General features: G+C 55.6%; 1 protein-coding gene across 4 annotated transcripts in view; it reads left to right on the forward strand.

Moving 5' to 3' along the window:
- Positions 1–18,575, forward strand: part of SARDH (sarcosine dehydrogenase) — a 54,213-nt gene that overhangs the window by 31,424 nt on the left and 4,214 nt on the right. For all 4 annotated transcript variants that reach the window (XM_081967479.1, XM_081967481.1, XM_081967478.1 and 1 more), the window contains 10 exons: positions 957–1,043; positions 2,015–2,105; positions 2,957–3,098; positions 4,294–4,377; positions 5,088–5,201; positions 5,560–5,698; positions 6,722–6,835; positions 9,967–10,114; positions 11,575–11,668; positions 15,198–15,360. In XM_081967479.1, the coding sequence (XP_081823605.1) occupies positions 957–1,043; positions 2,015–2,105; positions 2,957–3,098; positions 4,294–4,377; positions 5,088–5,201; positions 5,560–5,698; positions 6,722–6,835; positions 9,967–10,114; positions 11,575–11,668; positions 15,198–15,360 (1,176 nt within the window). The remainder of the gene's footprint in view (positions 1–956; positions 1,044–2,014; positions 2,106–2,956; positions 3,099–4,293; positions 4,378–5,087; positions 5,202–5,559; positions 5,699–6,721; positions 6,836–9,966; positions 10,115–11,574; positions 11,669–15,197; positions 15,361–18,575) is intronic.

Genomic DNA, 18,575 nt, shown 5'->3' on the forward strand with positions numbered 1-18,575 from the left:
ACCGGCAGAAACTGAATCAGCTTTTTAAAGCCTCTTACTTTCCTCTATTAGTCATAATGACATAAATATTCAGCTGAAGGGGAAAAATGCAAAACGGTACTTTCTTTGAATTAAGTAAGGGGTTAAATAAGAAGATGATGACTTTTTTGGGGAGACAGTTTTTAAAAAATATGAACAACTCCGTCAAGTATTTTCAGCTCAATTAGGGAAGGCTTTTGCCAAGGACTCTCAAGGAGACATATTTTTTTTTAGCTCTAAAATAATAAGACTTGCCCTGAGGAAGAGGCAGAGACCGGGGGGAGGCCCAGGACATTTGGGGTGCTTTTATCTGCAGCCCCACAGCCAGCAGTAGGAGCTGCAGGTGGACTGGTGCTTTTCTCTCTTCTGTCTCTCCCTCCCTCTTCTCTCTCCCCTCTCTCTTCAGTCTTTTCTCCCTCCCCCTCCCGTCTCCCCCCTCTCTGTCTCCTTCCCTCCTTCCCTCTCTCCTCTCACTTCTCTCTCTTTTCTTTCTCTAATCTCTCTCTCTCACACACACACTTCTTCCCCCACCCCCCACTATTTCCTCTTCTGCACTTTAGTTGTGCACTGGTCTATGGTGTTCCAAGCATGATCTTTCCACAGAGAAATCCATGGCCATATCTGTATGTGCCTTGTCTGTGTGTGTGTGTGTGTGCGAGAGAGAGAGAGAATTTTCATTCCCAGGAATTAGAGAACTCTGCACTTCTTGACGTGGGTCTGACTGACACTTGGTGCACAAACCATATCTAAAGTTGCAGCATTAGTGCTCAGGATTAAAGACGGAATTGCTGCACCACATTTAATCCTCTCTCTCTCTCTCTCCCTCCCTCCCTCTCTCCCTCTCTCTCTCCCTCTCCCTCCCTCTCTCTCTCCCTCTCCCTCCCTCTCTCTCTCTCTCTCTCTCTCTTTCTCTCTCTCTCTCTTTCTCCCTGCCCCAGAATCCTTCACTGCGGACCATAAACCTCTCCTAGGGGAAGCGCCAGAAGTCCGTGGCTTTTTCCTGGGATGTGGCTTCAACAGTGCCGGTAAGGAGGAAGCCCTAAAGTAACCCTGGCAGCCTTCCCAGCAGGCAGGACGGTTGGGGAAATGCGCCCCTGCCTGGCTCTGGGAAAGTCTGTAAGAAGAGGGGCTGACACTCTGGTGGGGAAAGAGGCGACCGGGAGGGGAACAAGCTTCCAAGGAGCCCCAAAAGCACAAACGTCATCCGGGGGAGAGCTGTTGGGTCCTGGTGAGATTTGCTGGGTGTGTTTGGAGAGGAGGCGGAAGAGTCTTTTGCTGGTGGCTTTCACACCCTAGAAGAGCCTAGCAGGTGAGAGAGAGCTCCATAAACACAGCAGCAGAGAAACACCCCCGTGAAATAAGTGTGCTTGGCACAGTTGCTCAATGGCTCCCCATTAGCCACCCCACTCCACAGAGGCCAGAGCTGCTCCCGGTGCAAAAATGTCACCCAACCCGGCACCCTCACCCTGCCAGAGAATTTGGGAGAGCCCCCTGACACACACACACCCCAATTCCCAAAGGCCTTGCTGTGCAGAAGCAGCACCTGCCCTTGGCCATTTACCTGCCTCTCCAAGCTCCTTGCTCCTTGCTCCCTGCCCCAGACTCGGAGGGGGTGAAGGGCTGAGTTGGGTTTTCCCTGGCATTGAGGAGTCTTCCTTGGTGTTTATCCATCGGGTGGGGCCTCCTCCGCTTTCCTCAGCCCTTATTTCAGCTTTGGGTTAATTTTATCTCCTGCAGCTTCTCGTAGCGTAGCCTTGAGTGAAAAGCTGCCGCCTGTAAAGGTCCATTTGCAAGCTGGGAGGGTCTTCTGAGCCAATAAGCGAGTGGGGACCCTGCCAGATTTGTCAGAAAATAGCTTTCTTCCACGTGGAGGAAAGCAGAAATTTGGTTGTCTAAGGCAGCCAAGAGTTGTCCAGCAAAAGAAGCAGCCTTGAATTTAACAGCAAAGAATCTGCACGATGTGCGCTCTCTGACCTCTGGCCCTCCCTTTCCGCAGGAATGATGCTCGGAGGAGGCTGTGGGAAGGAACTGGCCCACTGGATTGTCCACGGACATCCGGAGAAGGACATGTTCAGCTATGACATCAGGTGAGCAGCAGCTCCTCGCTGTTCTCCTGCCAAGCAAATTCAGGGTTGGTCTCTAATCTGGTGCAGAGGGGAAGTTGGAGGGAGAAATGCTGTTGCTGCCCTGGGGCTGTGGTGGAGGGCTCTTCCTTACAGTTTGTGTGCAGCCCCCCTCCTCCTCCCAGGCCTTGAATGGACCGCATCCCTTCCCCTGCGGCCCCAGCAGCTGGTGGGAGAAAAAACCGAGCCCTTGATGTGTGGGGTGGAGACGGGCACTTTAGCCACACTCCCGGTTGCGGAAGTCACAGGGTGCTGGTTGCCCGCAATCTGTCCTTCTGAACATGGGGCCTGCTGGTCTTCGGGGAGATCGGTTGGAAGGACGAACCCCAAGTGGCTCTTGCTCCACTCCTGCTCCCAAGAGGGTGGTGGGAGCCGAGGAAAATCCGAATCTGCTTTTCCAAAGGCCACCAGATTTCATAGAGCAGCCCCCTCCCCCTCCAGCCTCTCCAAAACCGCTGGGGATGAAGGGGAGATGGGGCTCAGGGCTCAGTGGGGTCTTCCTTGAACTTTCCCAGTTCCCTTGGTGGTGGCAGCAAAAGCTCTTCCAGCTCTGCAGGGGCAGCTGGTGTTCATTAAGCCATTCAAATCTGTTCCTGCCAGATCCCCCCTAAGGTCTGCCTTCCCTCCGGCCCCTGATAAGCCCCCCCTCCCCTCCCCAGAGTTTCAGCTGTCAGAGGGCCCTGTGTGATGGATCTGTGGATGTCATCCTGGGTCCCCAAGGGCCCCCTGGGGGTCCAGCTGCTTTCCTTGGAGGCTCCCAGGTGCTGATTGTCCCCCCCTCCAACGGTGGTAATGAGGTCCACCTCGCTTTTCAGGAGGTTTCACCGTTTCCTTACTGGCAACAGCCGCTGGATCCGAGAGAGGAGCCACGAGTCCTACGCCAAGAACTACTCCATCGTCTTCCCCTACGATGAGCCCCTGGCCGGGCGGAACTTGAGGAAGGACCCCCTGTATGAGGTGAGGGCGGAGTTGCTGGGCGCATCACACACCTCAGGCAGAGATGTAGTGGCCAGTTGGCCTGATATCACTGCTGACCCCAGAGCCCTGAGGCACTCTTACCACGCCCAGAGACACTCTTGTCTGGCAGCCCAGGCCCTTAGGCCCCTTCCCCCCTCTGGCCCTGGCCTTTCATCTGGAGAGCCTGGGTTAATTGAAGCCAAGGGGCATTGGGGGGAGAGGGGGAGGCTCCGTTTCTGGGCAGCAATCTGGGGTAGCAGAAGAACGCGGAGATCTTCTGGACAGAATCAGCTGAGCCACAGCGAGGAGACCAGCCCCCCATAAGCATTTCTACCCCTTCCCTTCCCCCCTTCAGAGTTGCTCCTAGCTTTTTGCAGAAGGGGGAAATCCCATTGCCAAGGCAACCAGACCCTGGCACTGCCCCAGGTGCCCACAGCTTACTTGGCTTTGCCTTTGGGTCCCCTTTGCATCCCTGTTCATTTTCTTTACCCCAAAGCAACCTCTTCCTGCCCCTCTGTTTCTCTTGCACATCCCTCAGGGCACACACTTTGCAGTCTCTTCTGTCTATGCCTCGGTTCTGGGCAGAGGAAGTGGACATTTCTGCTTTTACCAGCCTAGTGGGGGGGGGGGGGGGGGAAGCAGAGGGAGCCATTTTGGTTCTGTCTCTGGGAGACAATGAGGGCTCATCTTCCCCAGCCAGGCGCCTGGGACACTCTAGGTGCAGCTCTTGGGTCTCCCAGGGAATGGAGCAGCAGGGAGACGGGGAATGGCAAGTGGTGGGCATGGAGAGACCCACATGGCCTGGTCCTCCTGCTGCAGCCTGAACCCCACGGGCAATTGAAGCCTGGGAGCGGTCTGGGTGCGAGAGGCAGCCTGGCGGTTTCTCCCCAGATAATCCTCCCCCGCAGAGGGGGCAGCCAGTGACCGAGGCCAAGGATGCCCCCCACAAGGGCTGGAGGAGTGGAGGAGCAGAGCCCCCCAAGTCCTTCAGAGAAGGGGTCCCTGGCTCTCCCTTGGGGCCAGACCTCCAACCAGCTGCAACCAGAGTGTGGGATGGAGCAGAGGGCTGAAGCCAGGACCGGGGAGAGGGGGCTGTTTGTGGGGCAGGTGATGGAGGCTTCGTGTGTGAATTCCTTCTCAGAGGAGTGGGGGGGGGCTTCCCAGGTGCTCACCCCGCTTTCCCCTCTGCCCGCAGGAGCTGCTGCTTCAGGGCTGCGTCTTCCAGGAGCGACATGGCTGGGAGAGGCCAGGCTGGTTCAGCCCGGTGGGCAAAGCACCGGTAAGCCTCAGGGGGAGGGGGCTGTCCCTTCCCAGGCCCGAGAGGGAGGGGCGTGGTTCCCTTTCAGGGTCCTTTGGGGCCTTCGGAAGCCCCCGTTCACGTCTCCCTTCGAATGGCCCAAGGATGGAGAAGGCAGCGGGGAGAGCCGGGGGATGAGGAAGGAAGGCAGGTGGCCCATCAAGGGAGCCGCCCCGAGGGCCTGGCGAGGCCTTGCCTGCTGAAGCCTCCTGGGCCAAGGTGGTCCTCTTCTGGACTGGACCTCGTTGGGCCATTTCGGAGAAGCCCTGCTTCCTGCATCTGCTGCGGGGCCTTAGAAGCCCAGAGGAAGGAAGGGCTGAGGTGACCTTCCCTCATCGCAGCCAGAGCTGGCACCTTCGCCAACCTCTATGCAGCCGAGCTGAGCCAGGCCTGATCAGAACTTGGATGGGAGACCACATGGAAATCCCAGGAGTGCAGGCTAGAGCGGAAGCCATGTGGTCAGGCTAGATCCCGCCCAGGATGTGCTGGACATGGCCACCTGTCCACCAGTGCACCCTCCCTCCTCCCATGGCTCAGTCAGGCTCAGCTTCCCCCCCCCCAACACTTGATTTCCCTACAGCCCCCCCCCCCCGGCAGCACGATGCCCGGCTTTCCGCTCTGAGCCCCCGCCTCCCCAGGGCGCCTCTGCAGGGGGGGAAGAGCTGAGGCCTGCTGTCCATGTGCCAATGCAGGTGCCAGACTACAACTATTACGGGGCTTATGGCCACCCGCCCCGTGAGGAGGACGCCTACTGCCAGCTGCTCTCGGAGGAGTACACCTTCGACTTCCCTCCTCATCACAGCACTGTGAGTGGAAGGAGGGCTCGGGGCTGAGCAGATTCACCAGGTGGGCAGACTCAGGACAGGAAGGCCCCCTGCCGCCCTCCCCTCCCTCCCAGGATGCCAGTCAGGGCCCCAGTTGGCTGCTGCCAGAGAGAGGGTCCCCTCGGGCCCCTGCAGACCCTCCCTCACCCAGCTGTTTTCCCGCAGAGCTGAACGTGGCTGGAAGGGGGTGAATGGAGCAATTCTGGCTCCCCGTGGGGAGCTGGGGGTTTGGGGAGGGGTGCAGAACAGAGGAGCCTCGGGGGAGATGGGCAGAGGGTATCACAAAGGGGGAGGCCTTTGCTCGGCCCCTCACCCACCCTGGCGGTGCCTGCATTTTCAGATCAGGAAGGAATGCTTGAGCTGCCGAAATGCTCTGGCTGTCTTTGACATGTCTTACTTTGGCAAATTCTACCTGCTGGGTCCGGATGCCAGGAAGGCGGCCGACTGGCTCTTCACGGCTGATGTTCGCAAGCCCCCAGGTAGGGCCTCTTCCTCCGGTGCCTTGGGCTCAGTCTTCCATGGAGGGGGGCTGGTGGTTCTTCTCCTGTGCTCCATGCAGGAGGCCAGCCCCCACCCCCCCACCCCACCTCCCAGCTACTGTGTGGGTCTTCCTGCCAGCTCTCTGCATCCTTTGCTTGAGCTCAGCCAGGGAGGGGATGCCAGGGCCGCCCATACCAGCGCCAGCAGGGCCAGTTTTCGGAGGGGTCCTGGACACGGACCAAGGATTGTCTGGGGTCAGCTTGACTAGCCTGCCCCAGCTCAGTTTGGCCCCCACGGAATGGGCCTTCTCCGCCAGTGCTGCTCCTTCAGTACCCCTGGGAAGGGGTGCAGACTCACCCCCAAGTCCCTGATAAGGGGAGGGGGTGACTGGCAGCCTTTGCAAACCCTTTGACAGTCGGAGGAAGGAGCAGCCGGGGAGCTTCTGTGCCCTCAAGTGGACTCAAACCCAGCCCTTTCCAGTCCCAGGCGGCCCCTTCGCCCTGGCACACATGGGACTCTGCCTCCTGGGTTGCAGCTATTCAGGAGGTTTCCAGCAGGCTGGCACAGTTTTAAAGATGGCCGGTCCCGGCTGAAGAGGTTTGGCACGTCAAGAGGGCTTCTAAGCAGAGCCGGTGCGTCTTGCCTGCAGGCGGCTTTTACAGCCTGGCCCCTCCTTGGTCCTTCCTGGGAGGCCGGGAGGATGAGGTGGCCTCAGAGCCTGGCGCCAGAGACCCGAGAGGGCACACCGCTTGCCACCTAACTGCACCCCGATGGCACGGCTGGCCCAGAGGACCTTGAAATCACCGCGGGTGCTGCTGGCAGGAAGAAGAGGGGGCAAGTCTTTAATCCAGGCAGGAGTCCTATCAGGTGACGCCAACCCCACGGACCTGGTGCCGCCAGGAAGCCATTGGGGAAGGCTGCAGCCTGATGGGACGGAAGGGCAGGGGGGATCCGGGCAGTTTCCTCCCCCTCCACTCCCTCCACCCCCCAAGCTCGATGGGGGCCCGATTCTCTTCCCCCAGGAACCACCGTTTACACCTGCATGCTGAACAAAGACGGGGGAGTGGAAAGCGATTTGACCGTGAGCCCGATCGACCCTGGACAGCGAGACTCAGCCCTGGCTCCTGCCTTTGAAGGTGACGGACCCCCCTCACCCCCCCCCCCTGGACTGAAATGTGTTTGCTGGGCTGACGGCCTCTGTAGAACAGATGCCCCGTTTGGGAAGGAAGCAGCCGGTTCCTTCCTCTGGTGACGTTTCTGCGATGGGCCTTTCCCCAAACAGGCAGCTGTAGGGGTGCAACTAAGGGGGCCAGGCCCTGCTCCTCTCTGGCCCAGATGAAGGAGGAAGGCTCCCTTTGTGCGTTCTGCCCCCTGGGCTTGGCATCTCTGGTCTGGTCTGGTAACAACTGCATTTACCTTTCCAGAGACAGGACAACCCCAGAGATGCTCCCATCTCTACACACACCTGGAATCAGAGAAACCAAGTTAGAAGGAAAGGAAAAAGTGTGGAAGAGAAGGCACAAAATTACTGTCTTTTTTCAGCTGGGCAAAAAGGCCCTCTGCTCTTTTGAAAGACCCTTGTTGTGGACCTTTGTGTGTTGCGGTGGCCTAGAACTGGAACTCTCGCCTCACAATCCGGAGGCTGTGAGTTCGATCCTAGGTAGAGGCTGATCTTTCTCTCTCTGGGCACAATGAGAATAGATCTGTTGAATAAAGCTCCGCATTGGCGACAGGAAGGGCATCCGGCCAGTAAACACTCAGCTAGCTCCATTCAATTGCCCTGACTCCAACCCATAAGGGATTATGGGGTCATTAAATGATGAACAGCAACTACAACAACTTGTTGTGGGCCTTTGAAGCTGCTGAAAATGCTTTCTGATGCACTGAGCTTACGATGGAGCTTGGAGAGGTGGGAGGGAACAGAAGGTCCTGGCAGGAGGGGCCCCGGAGTCTCGGGAAAGGAGGGACCCTCGGTGTGAGTTGAAGGGCTCCAGAGAGGGGCTCCAACAGGCTGCCAAGGTTCGGTTACAGTTTCTGCTGCCCTGCAAAGGGCTTTTCCAGGCTCCTCGGGACCCCTGAGCTTGCCTACCTCACAGGAGAGAATCGGCAGCTGTTGCCCCGGGGCAGGCGGAGAAGGGACGCTGCTGGTGGGTGGGGAGAAGAAGGGAGTCCCTCTCGTCCTTTTCCCCGGAGCCCCCGATTTGCAGAGGCTTCCAGCTGTTTTCTCCTGTTTCATTTTTGCAGCTTCTGCCTGTTCTGCTCCTAGCAGGTTCTGCAAGGTTTGAACCAGGGAACCTGACAATCTCTGCCTGAGATTGACAGGTGGAAGGAAGGGAGCTGATTAGCGCTCCGGAGCCAGATTGTTATTTTGGGTGCAGGAGCTGCCAGCCCAGAGAGGCTTCCGCTTGGCAGGCAATTAGAGCAGCGCCTATGTTTTCGGAGTTTTATTAGGGCCAATTACCAGGTGAAGCACAAAAGAAGAGATGCTGCGGAGACCCTCCTCCCAGCACTCGTGGGGGCGGGTGGGGCAAGCGAGAAGCCACGCTGAGGAAGAGGAAGAGGAGAGGGCCGGGCCATGAACTGCCTTCGGGGCCCCAGTTTGTGCTTCCCCCTTGTGCCCATACTGAAAGAGCTCCTCAAGGGAGGGGCCACAGAACATCTGGCTTCCACTTCTGGCTTTGGACATATTGTCACTTTGGGCTGATTGGAAAAGCTGAAGGGCTCGATATGGGGGCTCAGTTATTTATTTTTCAATTCAAATAATAATAATAATAATAATAATAATAATAATAATAATAATAATAATAATAATAATAATAATAATAATAATAATAATAATAATTATTATTATTATTATTATTATTATTATTATTATTATTATTATTATTATTATTAATTAAATTTCTAGATATAACAATAGCCCTTAGACTTCTATACCGCTATACAGTGCTTTCCAGCCCTCTCTAAGCGCTTTACAGAGTCAGCCTATTGCCCCTAAGAATTGAACTGCTGGCAGTCAGCAGAGTTAGCCTGCAATACTGCATTCTAACCACTGCAACACCACAGCTGCTGATGGATGGATGGATGGATGGATGATAGACCGACAGATAGACATAGCAACAGCCCTTAGACTTATATGCCGCTTCACTGTGCTTCCCAGCCCCCTCTAAGCACTTTACAGAGTCACCCTCTGGCCCCCAACAATCTGGGTCCTCATTTTACCCTCACTCAGAAGGACGGAAGGGCGAGTCAACCTGGAGCCTGGTGAGATTCGAACTGCCAAATTGCAGGCAGCCGGCAGTCAGGAGAAGTCACCTGCAGTACTGCGCTCCGACCCCTGCGCCACCACAGTGGTAATAGAGTCACCAAAGACGACCCTGGGTGGCAAGAATCAGTAACGTTGCTACATAGAAAACAGTATAGAAACTGTATAAATAGTTGTCACAAAAGCAAAAACACAAAGGATAAAAATGGCCCCTCAACAAGGTCCCCTGGCAGCCCCAGGACAGAACCCGATGGACACCCTGAAAAGAGCCGGTCTGATTTTGGAGGAGCCGTGCCTGATGGCCTCTGTAGCTCTGCCCGATCCAGCAGGTGGGCGAAGGCGACCAGGCGGAGGGAGCCCCGTCCCCTGCGGTGAAAGGCTTTAAAGGCCAGAGCAGCAGCTTGAATGGGGCCAGGCGCAAACCGCTTGCCAAGACCACCTGCGGAGCAGAGGTACATCGGGTGCTGCTGGAGGGGCACACGTGACCGCTTCCTCCCCTGCATTCTCTCCCAGCTGAAGCTTCTGGGCCTTTTCAAGGGCAGCCCCATGGAGATGCATGTTGCAGTAGTCCAGTTTCTGGCAGGGTGAACTCTTGGTCAAAGGAAGGTGACTTTATTTATGACACGTCATTAAATGCAAAATTTGGATGGTCTGTTTGGGGAAGGGTGTGTTTTGCTTTTGGCAGCTCTGCAGAGGGCCTCCCTGCCCCCCCCCCCGACCTAAAAGTGGGCACCCAGGAGGCGTTGTGGGCACCCAGGATTTAAGGGTGTTGTGCAGTTGTCAGCAGCGCATCACTAGTAAACTGCGGACTCTCCTGAGTTGTGGTGGGGATGAATGCAGCCGTTCAATCGATCGATCAATCAATCAGCCAGCAACAGGGCAGGAGCAGCAACCTGGAGGGCTCCTCTGTGAGCCCCCCTCCTTCCCCTGGGCTAACTGGCACCGCAGCCCATCAGCTTCCAGGGGCTCCTGCATTTGCCAATGTGACTCTCCTCCTTTTAGGGGATGGCTACTACCTGGCAATTGGGGGCGCTGCTGCCCAGTACAACTGGTCACACATCAGGACAGTGCTGCAGGAGAAACACTTCCAGTGCCAGCTGATCGACCGGTCGGAAGAGCTGGGCATGATCAGCATTCAAGGCCCTGCCAGGTGAGTCCCGGAGCTTGGTCCAATGCGGAAGGGGTCATAGCGTTCAATAAGACCGATGCCCAGGGGTGCCAAGGGGGCAGCCTTTCCTCCTCCTCCTCCTGGCCAACCTGGCAGAATCCCTATGCTGGCCATGCCAGGGTGCGCATTGCTTGCTACAGAGATCACCCAAGGTAGCAGCTTCCTCCTCCTGCCAGTTGGCCTCCAGTCCCTCCCAGATAGGTGAACAGGGAATCCAGTCCGGGCCTCAGTTCCTTCTGAGCCCAGATTGGCTCCTCCTGGGCTGGTGGACTCTTGGCTTCCTGGCTTGGAGGGCTCCCTTTGGGCACCTTTGCTTGTCAACCTGAGGAGATTTGCACAGCTGCCTCCCAGACAGTTGGTGCAAGGCTCCTTGTGCAAAAGGGAAGAGACGGTTGTGCTCACCAACTTGCCAGGTTTGTGTCTTTGCAGGTGGGATGTTGGGGGTTGACAGTCCCCCAAACAGCAAATCACCAGTTTCTCTTCTTTTCCCTGCCGGCCTGTTCATAATATCAAATATTTTGCTCTCACAGCCTTCTTAAACTTAAGTGGAATGTCAGCCTATCCCCAAAGCAATCATAGCTCACCGTTGTCGATCCATGTTTTCCTCTCGTGCTGTTTGCTACACATTGATTAGAAGCGTGGGAGGCTTTGAAATGTAATGTGTGATTGTCAAATCAGCTTTGTCTTCCAGGGCTGCTCCCCTCCCCCAACTATAGATATTCTGGGTATATTTTGTCGGGTGTGGGTGTGCGGAGGGAGAGCAGAGATTTTGAGAAAGCTCCTCAAATAGACGGAGCATTTGGCCTGAGACTTTCCTCCTAAGGCTCACCTCAAGCAGGATCTGACAGCTGCCTGAGGAGGCCAATTTTGCTTCTTAAAATAAAATAAAAGAAAGGCGTTAGTCCCTTGGAAGTTAATAGGTTGATCAAAGTGTGTAGCAATGCATGCACGAAGGCAGAAGGCAAATATTGGGAGACCTTATGCAGTGGGGGCACAACATGATTTCTCCATCTGAAAATTAAGGTTTCAGGATACAAAATCAGGAGAGAGACTATTCTGTTTTCGGGCGCTTGGGCTTTTGGTCTGCAGTTGTTTCTGATAACTGTGCCCAAACTGATATAAAACGTTTTAGCAATCTAACCTTCTACCAAACCTGAAACAGGGGGAGAGAACTGAGCTCCCTCTGCTTAAGGCTGCTGTGGGTCCACGCAAGAACCCCACTTCTGCCTTAGCCCAGATCCCAGGACGTCTGAATGGTCTATGCTGGCTGAGCCGAGCCGAGGCTTTGCGGGATTAAGGAGTTGGCGACTCTTGGTGCTCTGGCCGAGGGGGCCCCTGGGGTGGGTCAGCTGTGATGCTCCGAGGGAGCCGGGCCCTCTTTGGAGGCTCAGGGCTGGCAGTGAGGGCGGTGGCCATTCATTGGGCTCTTCTTCTCTGCTCAGCCGGACCGTCCTGCAGGAAGTTCTCGATGTGGACCTGAGCAACGAGGCCTTCCCTTTCTCTACCCACCAGCTGGCCAAGGCTGCTGGCTGCCCGGTAAGACCTCCGCCTGCCTTCCCAGGGCTAGGGCTAGGGGCCTGGAGGGGGCCTGGAGGGGGCTTTCCTTGGGGCTCCGTCTGGGGTGGGTTGGGGGAGCAGGGGGTGAAAGCAAGAAAGTGCCACTTTTCTATCCTCTGCTGGAGCATCAGGGATTTTGCAAAACCTGGACCCCTTTTGCCGGGCTTTGGCCTGGCATTAAGTCACACGCTCCAGAGGAATACAAAGCAGGGTCAAAGTCCTGGCTGGCAGGAGCCGTGGAAAAGTACAGGGATAAGTGTGTGTGTAATTCATTGCAGGGCATTGGATGATTCTACCTAGTGTAGAAAAGGATGGGAAATGAACCAGGAGAAGAAGAAGCAGCAAAGCAGGGGCCAGGGTACTCTTACATTTAGCACCCCTGCAAGGGGACTCTGCCAGCAGGGCACAAGGTAGGGGCAGAAGCCCGTTGTCCAGGGTAAATGGCTGGGTGGGCCAGCAGAGGAGGAAAGCTGGAGGAGAAAGGGGGGGGGGCAAGGGTAGAAGCCTGAAGGTCCCATCCTGATCCTCAAAGTGGTTGAGGGGGGCAGAGCAGGCTAAGGGGAGAAATTCTCCCTGGGTGGTTTTTGGGAGAGCCAGGTGAAGGGAGGGGGAATCTTTGGGCCCCCTTTGACTTTGCCTGGAAAGCCCTTCAGAAGGCCAGATCTTAAACATCACAGCCACTTTAGGTTCAGCAACCAGAGCGCCTCCCCCCCTCTTGTCTGAAATAGCCCCTGTGCTGCCTGGGGCTGACAAAAACTCCATGGAGCCCCCTCAGAGCCCCCGAGACTCCGGGGCCAGGGCTGGTGGAGGGAGAGACGGAGGACCAGTTGTGGCCAGCAGGCCCACCAAGCTGAGCTCTGCTGCAAGAATGGAGCTTTGAGCTGACTGACGGCATTAAGGAGGACAGATTTAGTCCTATCGCACCAAACAGAGCCCAGATTAGCCTCAGTGAATTAGGCAAAATCCCTTGAATGTGCAAAGCTGGGACAAGCTCTTCCATCGGAAGCTCTCAAGGGCAGCTGGGAGGACCTCAAGGGTGGCAATGAAACGGTTCCCCCCTGCCCCCCCCCTGAGGTTTCTGGCTACCGTTGCACTCAGTCTTCTTGGCAGAACTGTGCCCCCCTCTCCCACGGCTCCACGACGGGAAGGTAGGGAGGACGCCAGTCTCCATGGTGGTTATATCGCTAACGGGACCCAGTGGACAGGCCAGCTGAGGTGTGGTCATTGGTCAATGGCCACCTCTTAACATGCCCCAGCCAGGGTCAGCAGCCCAAATGCTGGTGTGCAGGAGACGGGAGGGCTCTCACGTGGGGTTCCTGGCTGCTCCCAGTTACCACTCTCAGGCTGAGGGTGACACCATCCATGGAGGAGCCTACGAAGGCTGGGAAAGAGGGTTCTTTTGGGTGGGGGAATGTGGTCAGGACTTGTTAGGGAGATTAAGGCCTGGTTCACTCAGGTTTCAGTTCAAGCTCAGCACTCATCCCAAAGAGTTAGGATCGGGAGCAGGGCAGCGAGAGGGGCATTCCCAGGAGGGAAGGCTCAGAGCCAGCTAGCCTGGGCCACACGGGCCAAGAGGGGGGCAGCAGAAAGGAGCACTCTGAAACCCAGGAGGGAGGGGCTCCAATGCACTTCCAGGTAGCCCAGTGTGAGAAGCAGAAAGAGAGCAGAGATCTTGGGGGGAGATGGTGGCCAGGAGAGGGGGGGCTCGGGGGAGGGGCTGTTCTTGGAGGACTCCTGTCCTTTCAGGATGAGCTGCAGAAGCAGAGAGGCCCTGTCAGTCTGAGAAGCTTCCAGAAAAGGAGGCCTCCAGGAGATCACCAGCCTCCTTAATTAGAGCAGAAAAGGGCAAGAGAGACGAGATCAGATGGATCCTTACGGAAAGATGGAGAGAAGAAAGAAGCAGATTCACCGTACTTCGGGGGGGGGGGGATCGCACTGTACACACCCTGAAGTCCTCCAGAGAGCCACTGACGGTCATCAGGATGAATCCGAGCAGACGGGATGGAAGAGAGAAGAGCTGAAGGGAGCCTGGCCAGAGATCCAAATGCTACATATCCCCGGTGGCGCAGTGGTCAGAATGCAGTACTGCAGCCTTTTTCTACTTCTGCCGGCTGCCAGAGGCTGCTCAGGACATGCTGGAGCTCCTGGGAGACCAAGGACTGGCCCTGAGCGAGTGATGCCCGGTGGGAGAGGAGCCCCCTGAGAAGGGCTGGGGGGGGGGGGGGGGAGGAGAGGAGCCCTTGGCCTGAGAGTTTCTAAGGTTTGCTTTCCTGGGTGGCTGAAGCTCATGCAGCCCCTTCTCTGCATGAAGGATGATCTGGGAAGTATTCCCTGCCCACCAAAGGCCCTGCACACTCAGCACCAGAGCACCAGGCTGTAGTTCTGCCAGAGCGTGTGTGTGTGTGTGTGTGTGTGTGTGTGTGTGTCTGTTTAGAACAGGCTGCGACATCCGTCTCTTACAGCTGAACTGGGCAATGATGCCAAAGGCAAAAAGAGTCCAGTTGTCCACCACCACCCCACCACCTTCCCTTCAATCTTGGGTGCTAGGACTGTGTTGGAGAATGGAATTTGGTTTGGCTAAGCCAGGACCGACACAGCCAGGGTGAGGGGTGTCATTTGGTCACTTCTCAGAGTGCTCTGCCCCCCCTGTGAGGGCTGGGTTTGGCCTTGGGGGCTCCTGTGAAGCTGAACAGGCCAGCGACCCTGGAGGCCTCTGTCCAGAGGCCGGGCTCAGGCTATCCCAGGGTCTCGCCAAAGCCTCCCCTCCCCATGCAGGGTCTTTGCTGATGCTGCATCCGGGAATGTGGGGGCAGGGTGTGGCCTGAAAGGGAAGTGGGGACCTGGAGCAGGGCAGAGGCCATCTCAGTGGGGAGCAGGACTCCCCTCCCACCATCCCAGTTGCTTCTCCTTGAGCCTCCGGAGGCAGTTGGGGAGGGGAAGGGGGACAGGTGTCGAGGGGTTATTGTGGGTCGGGCGACAATGGAGGCAGGTGAGGCGGCTGTCACCCTCCTGGCAGCCTTGGCAAGAGAGCCGCGGGGGCTGAATGCCTTGTGCAAGGAGCTGAAATTGAATAAATTGAATAAAGTGCTTTCAGCCGCTCCTAGGGAAGAAGGTGGGGCCGGCACAGCCCAGAGCAAGGCCAGACCAGGGCGGGGCAGCTCCCAGAAGGCCTCCATCCTCCCCTGTCAGAGAGCAGAGGGGCCACAGCCCAACCCCTGGGGATGTCTGGCCTGAGGCCCCAAGCGCGAAAGCCCTGGAAGAACGGAGAAGCCAAACGCTTCACGCAAGACGCCCAGGGGAGTCACTCTGAGCAGAGCTGAGCAGCCCTCTGCAAATGAGGAGGGGGCTCACACTGAAGAAAGTGGGGAAGGGGAAGACTGGAGTTTCTCTGCTGTGGGTAAAAGAGGTTTCTGGAAGTGGTGGCAGGCAGGCAGGCAGGGCAGGAGGCCGTTAGCCCAGGGCTTCCCCTGCCACCCTCCCCTCACCGCCTCCTCTTCCCCGTCTCCAGGTGAGGGCCATGAGGCTGTCGTTCGTGGGTGAGATGGGCTGGGAGCTGCACGTGCCCCGGGAGCACTGCCTGAGAGTCTACCGGGCGGTCATGGAAGCCGGGGCCAAGCACGGCATTGCCAACGCCGGATACAGAGCCATCGACTCCCTCAGCATCGAGAAAGGTTTGGGGAAGACACCCCCCCCCCCGAATGTCCCTGTTCATCCAAAGACCCCATTCATGAGCAGTGGGGCCCAGGCTGATGGGAAGAAGAGGCTTGTCTGCCTTCCTGCATCAGGGTTCCTCCCCACGTCCTTGGCCCACGCTCACGGTTCCCAGTCCTCCAGGTCACGGTTGGCCCAAAGGTGCTTTTTCCAGGAGGCTGGTTTTCCTTTGAAGACGTTTCGCTTCCCATCCAAGAAGCTTCTTCAGCTCTGACCGATGGGAAGAGGAGAGGACCGCTGGTTTGAAAGAGGGGTGACAGAGGCCATCTCTGTCCAAACTGAACAGCCCTCTCTCCACAGAGGGGGGGGATACGACATCACCTACCTCCAATCTGCAACATGGTCCTTTCAGCAGTTCCAAGAAGGCTCCCCACCCATTTGCACCACTCAGGTGACCCTCCGGAGGACAGAGATAAACCCCCAGGGGGCCTCAGCTATTTTCTCAAAGGATGCAAATGGCCAGCTGTCTGCAAGGAGGATCAATCCTCCCATTCCCCAACAGCCAGCCAGAGCTGAAGAAGCTTCCTGGATGAGAAGTGAAACGTCTTCAAAAGAAAAAACACGAAAGTCCATTTGTCTCTTGAAAAAAGCACCTTTGGGGCAGAGTCAGTTCTCTCCCGCCAGCCTCTCTAGGTCTAGGGAGGGAATCGGAGAGGTGAAGATGACCAGCAGGGGCCCAGCTGCATCCTTGGGTAGCCTTGCTCCCCAGAGATCTCTTGTCCAGGTACACCAAGAGTGGCCCCAGCAAGACCTTCAGGTTAGGCTGTGGCTTTGGACAGGAAGAAGGCCTTGAGCCTGGCAGAAAAAAGATGCCAGGAGGGCAGGTGAGGCAGAAATGGGGAAGGGGCCTTTATGGAGGACTGGCAGATCCAATCTCTTAAAGTTTTGGTGTCTTCTTTTAAAAAGATACTTGAATTTTTAGACACTTTTTCAAGTTCTGCTTGCATTTCTCTCTCCTGCCTCTATATTTCCTAATTATGCTCTCCTCACAGGCCTGAGTTCTGCTTCCTTGGGGTCCACTAAGCTGTCTTAATAAATCCATTCCAACCGGACCCCAAATCCCAGCGGTCTGCAATTAGGCTAGCAATTAGCAGTGCAAGAAAAAGGATAAAAACTGCCCACGTTGCTGATTTAATTTGTTGTCATGGTTTTGTTCCGTTAATAGAGGAGAGAGCAAGGAGGCCCTTCAGGAAGCTGCCTGGCCTCCTTTCACGTCAGGGCCTGAATTGTGGAGATAGATCCCTTCCTTCCTTCCTTCCTTCCTTCCTTCCTTCCTTCCTTCCTTCCTTCCTTCCTTCCTTCCTTCCCTCCCTCCCTCCTTCCCTCCTTCCTTCCTTCCTCCCTCCCTCCCTCCTTCCCTCCCTCCTTCCCTCTCTTTCAAGGGTTTCAGCATCCCATATTATTTCCTGTGAAGATGAGGGGAGTCAAGAATTCAGAGCCTCCGGCTCCATTTGCAGGGACCCCTCCCCTCCTTCTTTGGCCCATTAAATCCTTTCTCCCTGCTGCTCTCTTGGCCAAGTCGAGGGGGCTTTGGTTGAGTCCTCTGCCCAGGGGCCTGGGTGGGGCAGGGGATGAGCTCTGTGGCTGGGGACTCCTGAGTAGTGCCTCCCCCCCCCCTTGTTTCCTTTGAGCTGTCCACAAAAGCATCAAAATAAATCCTGACTTTGCCTAGGGACTCCCCAGGAGGGCAGAAAGACGAGGGTATTTCAGGTCCCTCTAGGAATAGAGTGTCAGTTGTCCAACTAGCGAACCCAAAAGAAGGAGACACTCACAGGAGAATTGAATTCCCAAAAGTAAAACTTTACTGGATATACCATGTTGGTACTCAAAGAAATAAAACCAGTTCTGGTTTTCCTGCACAAATGCTTGCCCAGTTAAACAATACCTTCCCCTTTTCCCCACCCCTGGCTGATCACATTGTCCAATTATGAGACATCCTCTTGTTATGGGAATAGTCTGTCTCTTTCCCAAGCACCTGCAGTGGGGACCTTGATGGTTTCCATGCTTTCAGCATACATTATTGGCATTCAATTTCTCCCTTCCCTCACCCCAGTTCATTGGCAAGTTGAAAAGCATTAAGGTTTGAAAGAAGCAAAGCAATTCAATTTTGACATGCTGGCCCCTTGAAGGAAAAGGTCACCTGGAAAATGTTAAGTATATATTAATTATTGTTATTAAGGTGGTCTTAGCCTTCGCTAATCTCTTCGACCACTGAGGGTATTTTTCATGGAACCTTTTTACTAACCTGTCTGCGTTAACTAACCTGTCTTTACTAGTCTGCGTTAACCTTGTAAGCACCTACCGGCATCAGTTGAGGGGTATCCTTCCCATTGCACTAAGCATTGTAATTCCCCCTTAAATCCAGTATCTTTATCTCATAGTGTTCCCTCCTCCCCACCAACACGGGAGCAGGAGGCTTCCCCTCAACTGGCCTTAACCTGGAGCCTCCGAAGGGTTTCAACAAGCTACAGTGGAACACCTGGTGAACTTGTTACCTTAGGTACCTGTAATTCTGTAATTCCACTGTAACTGGGCTTATAATTCAAACAATTGGGAGCAGGACTCCATGCAGCCGGTAAGTGTACTTGGGACCCAGTTTCTTACAAGGTTGGTTCCGCTTAGAAGGTTGGTTCCACTTCAGGTATTTAGTAGACAGGTATACTTTCTCCCCAATCATTGAACCAATTAAAGTGCTGAGTCTTGTTTAAGGGCCAACTTCCTTGGAGTCCTTAAGGCTTCTAAGTTCTTCACTTCAAACGGAATATTCCTCCCTTCTAGGAATTGTCTCCAAGTCAGCAGAGTTATCAAACGACATGCGCCTCCTTTTCCCACACCGCCCAGCACCTTTCAGTGTCAGTCAGTTTCCAGGAAGTGTAGGCACAGTGTTTTAGCAACCCCTCCGCATTTCTTTGGAACAGGACGGCCCCCACTGCCACACCGCTAGCATCCAGCTTACATTTACAAGCGGCTCCTCTGGGTTTGGGTGTTTAAGTGTTGGCTCTGCCACCCAAAGCCGCTTGAGCTTCTCGAAAGCCACTTGGCGTTCCATAGTCCATTTAAGCGGCTGGATCGATTTGGGTGTCAGGGCTCCAAGTAATCGATCCATAGCCATCAAAACTCCGAGGCAGGTGGATTCCTCAAAGAATAGATTTATTGGTAATATCATATTGGCACA

The sequence above is a fragment of the Natrix helvetica genome, assembly GCF_964273705.1.
Source record: "Natrix helvetica genome assembly, chromosome: 15".
NCBI lineage: Eukaryota > Metazoa > Chordata > Lepidosauria > Squamata > Natricidae > Natrix > Natrix helvetica.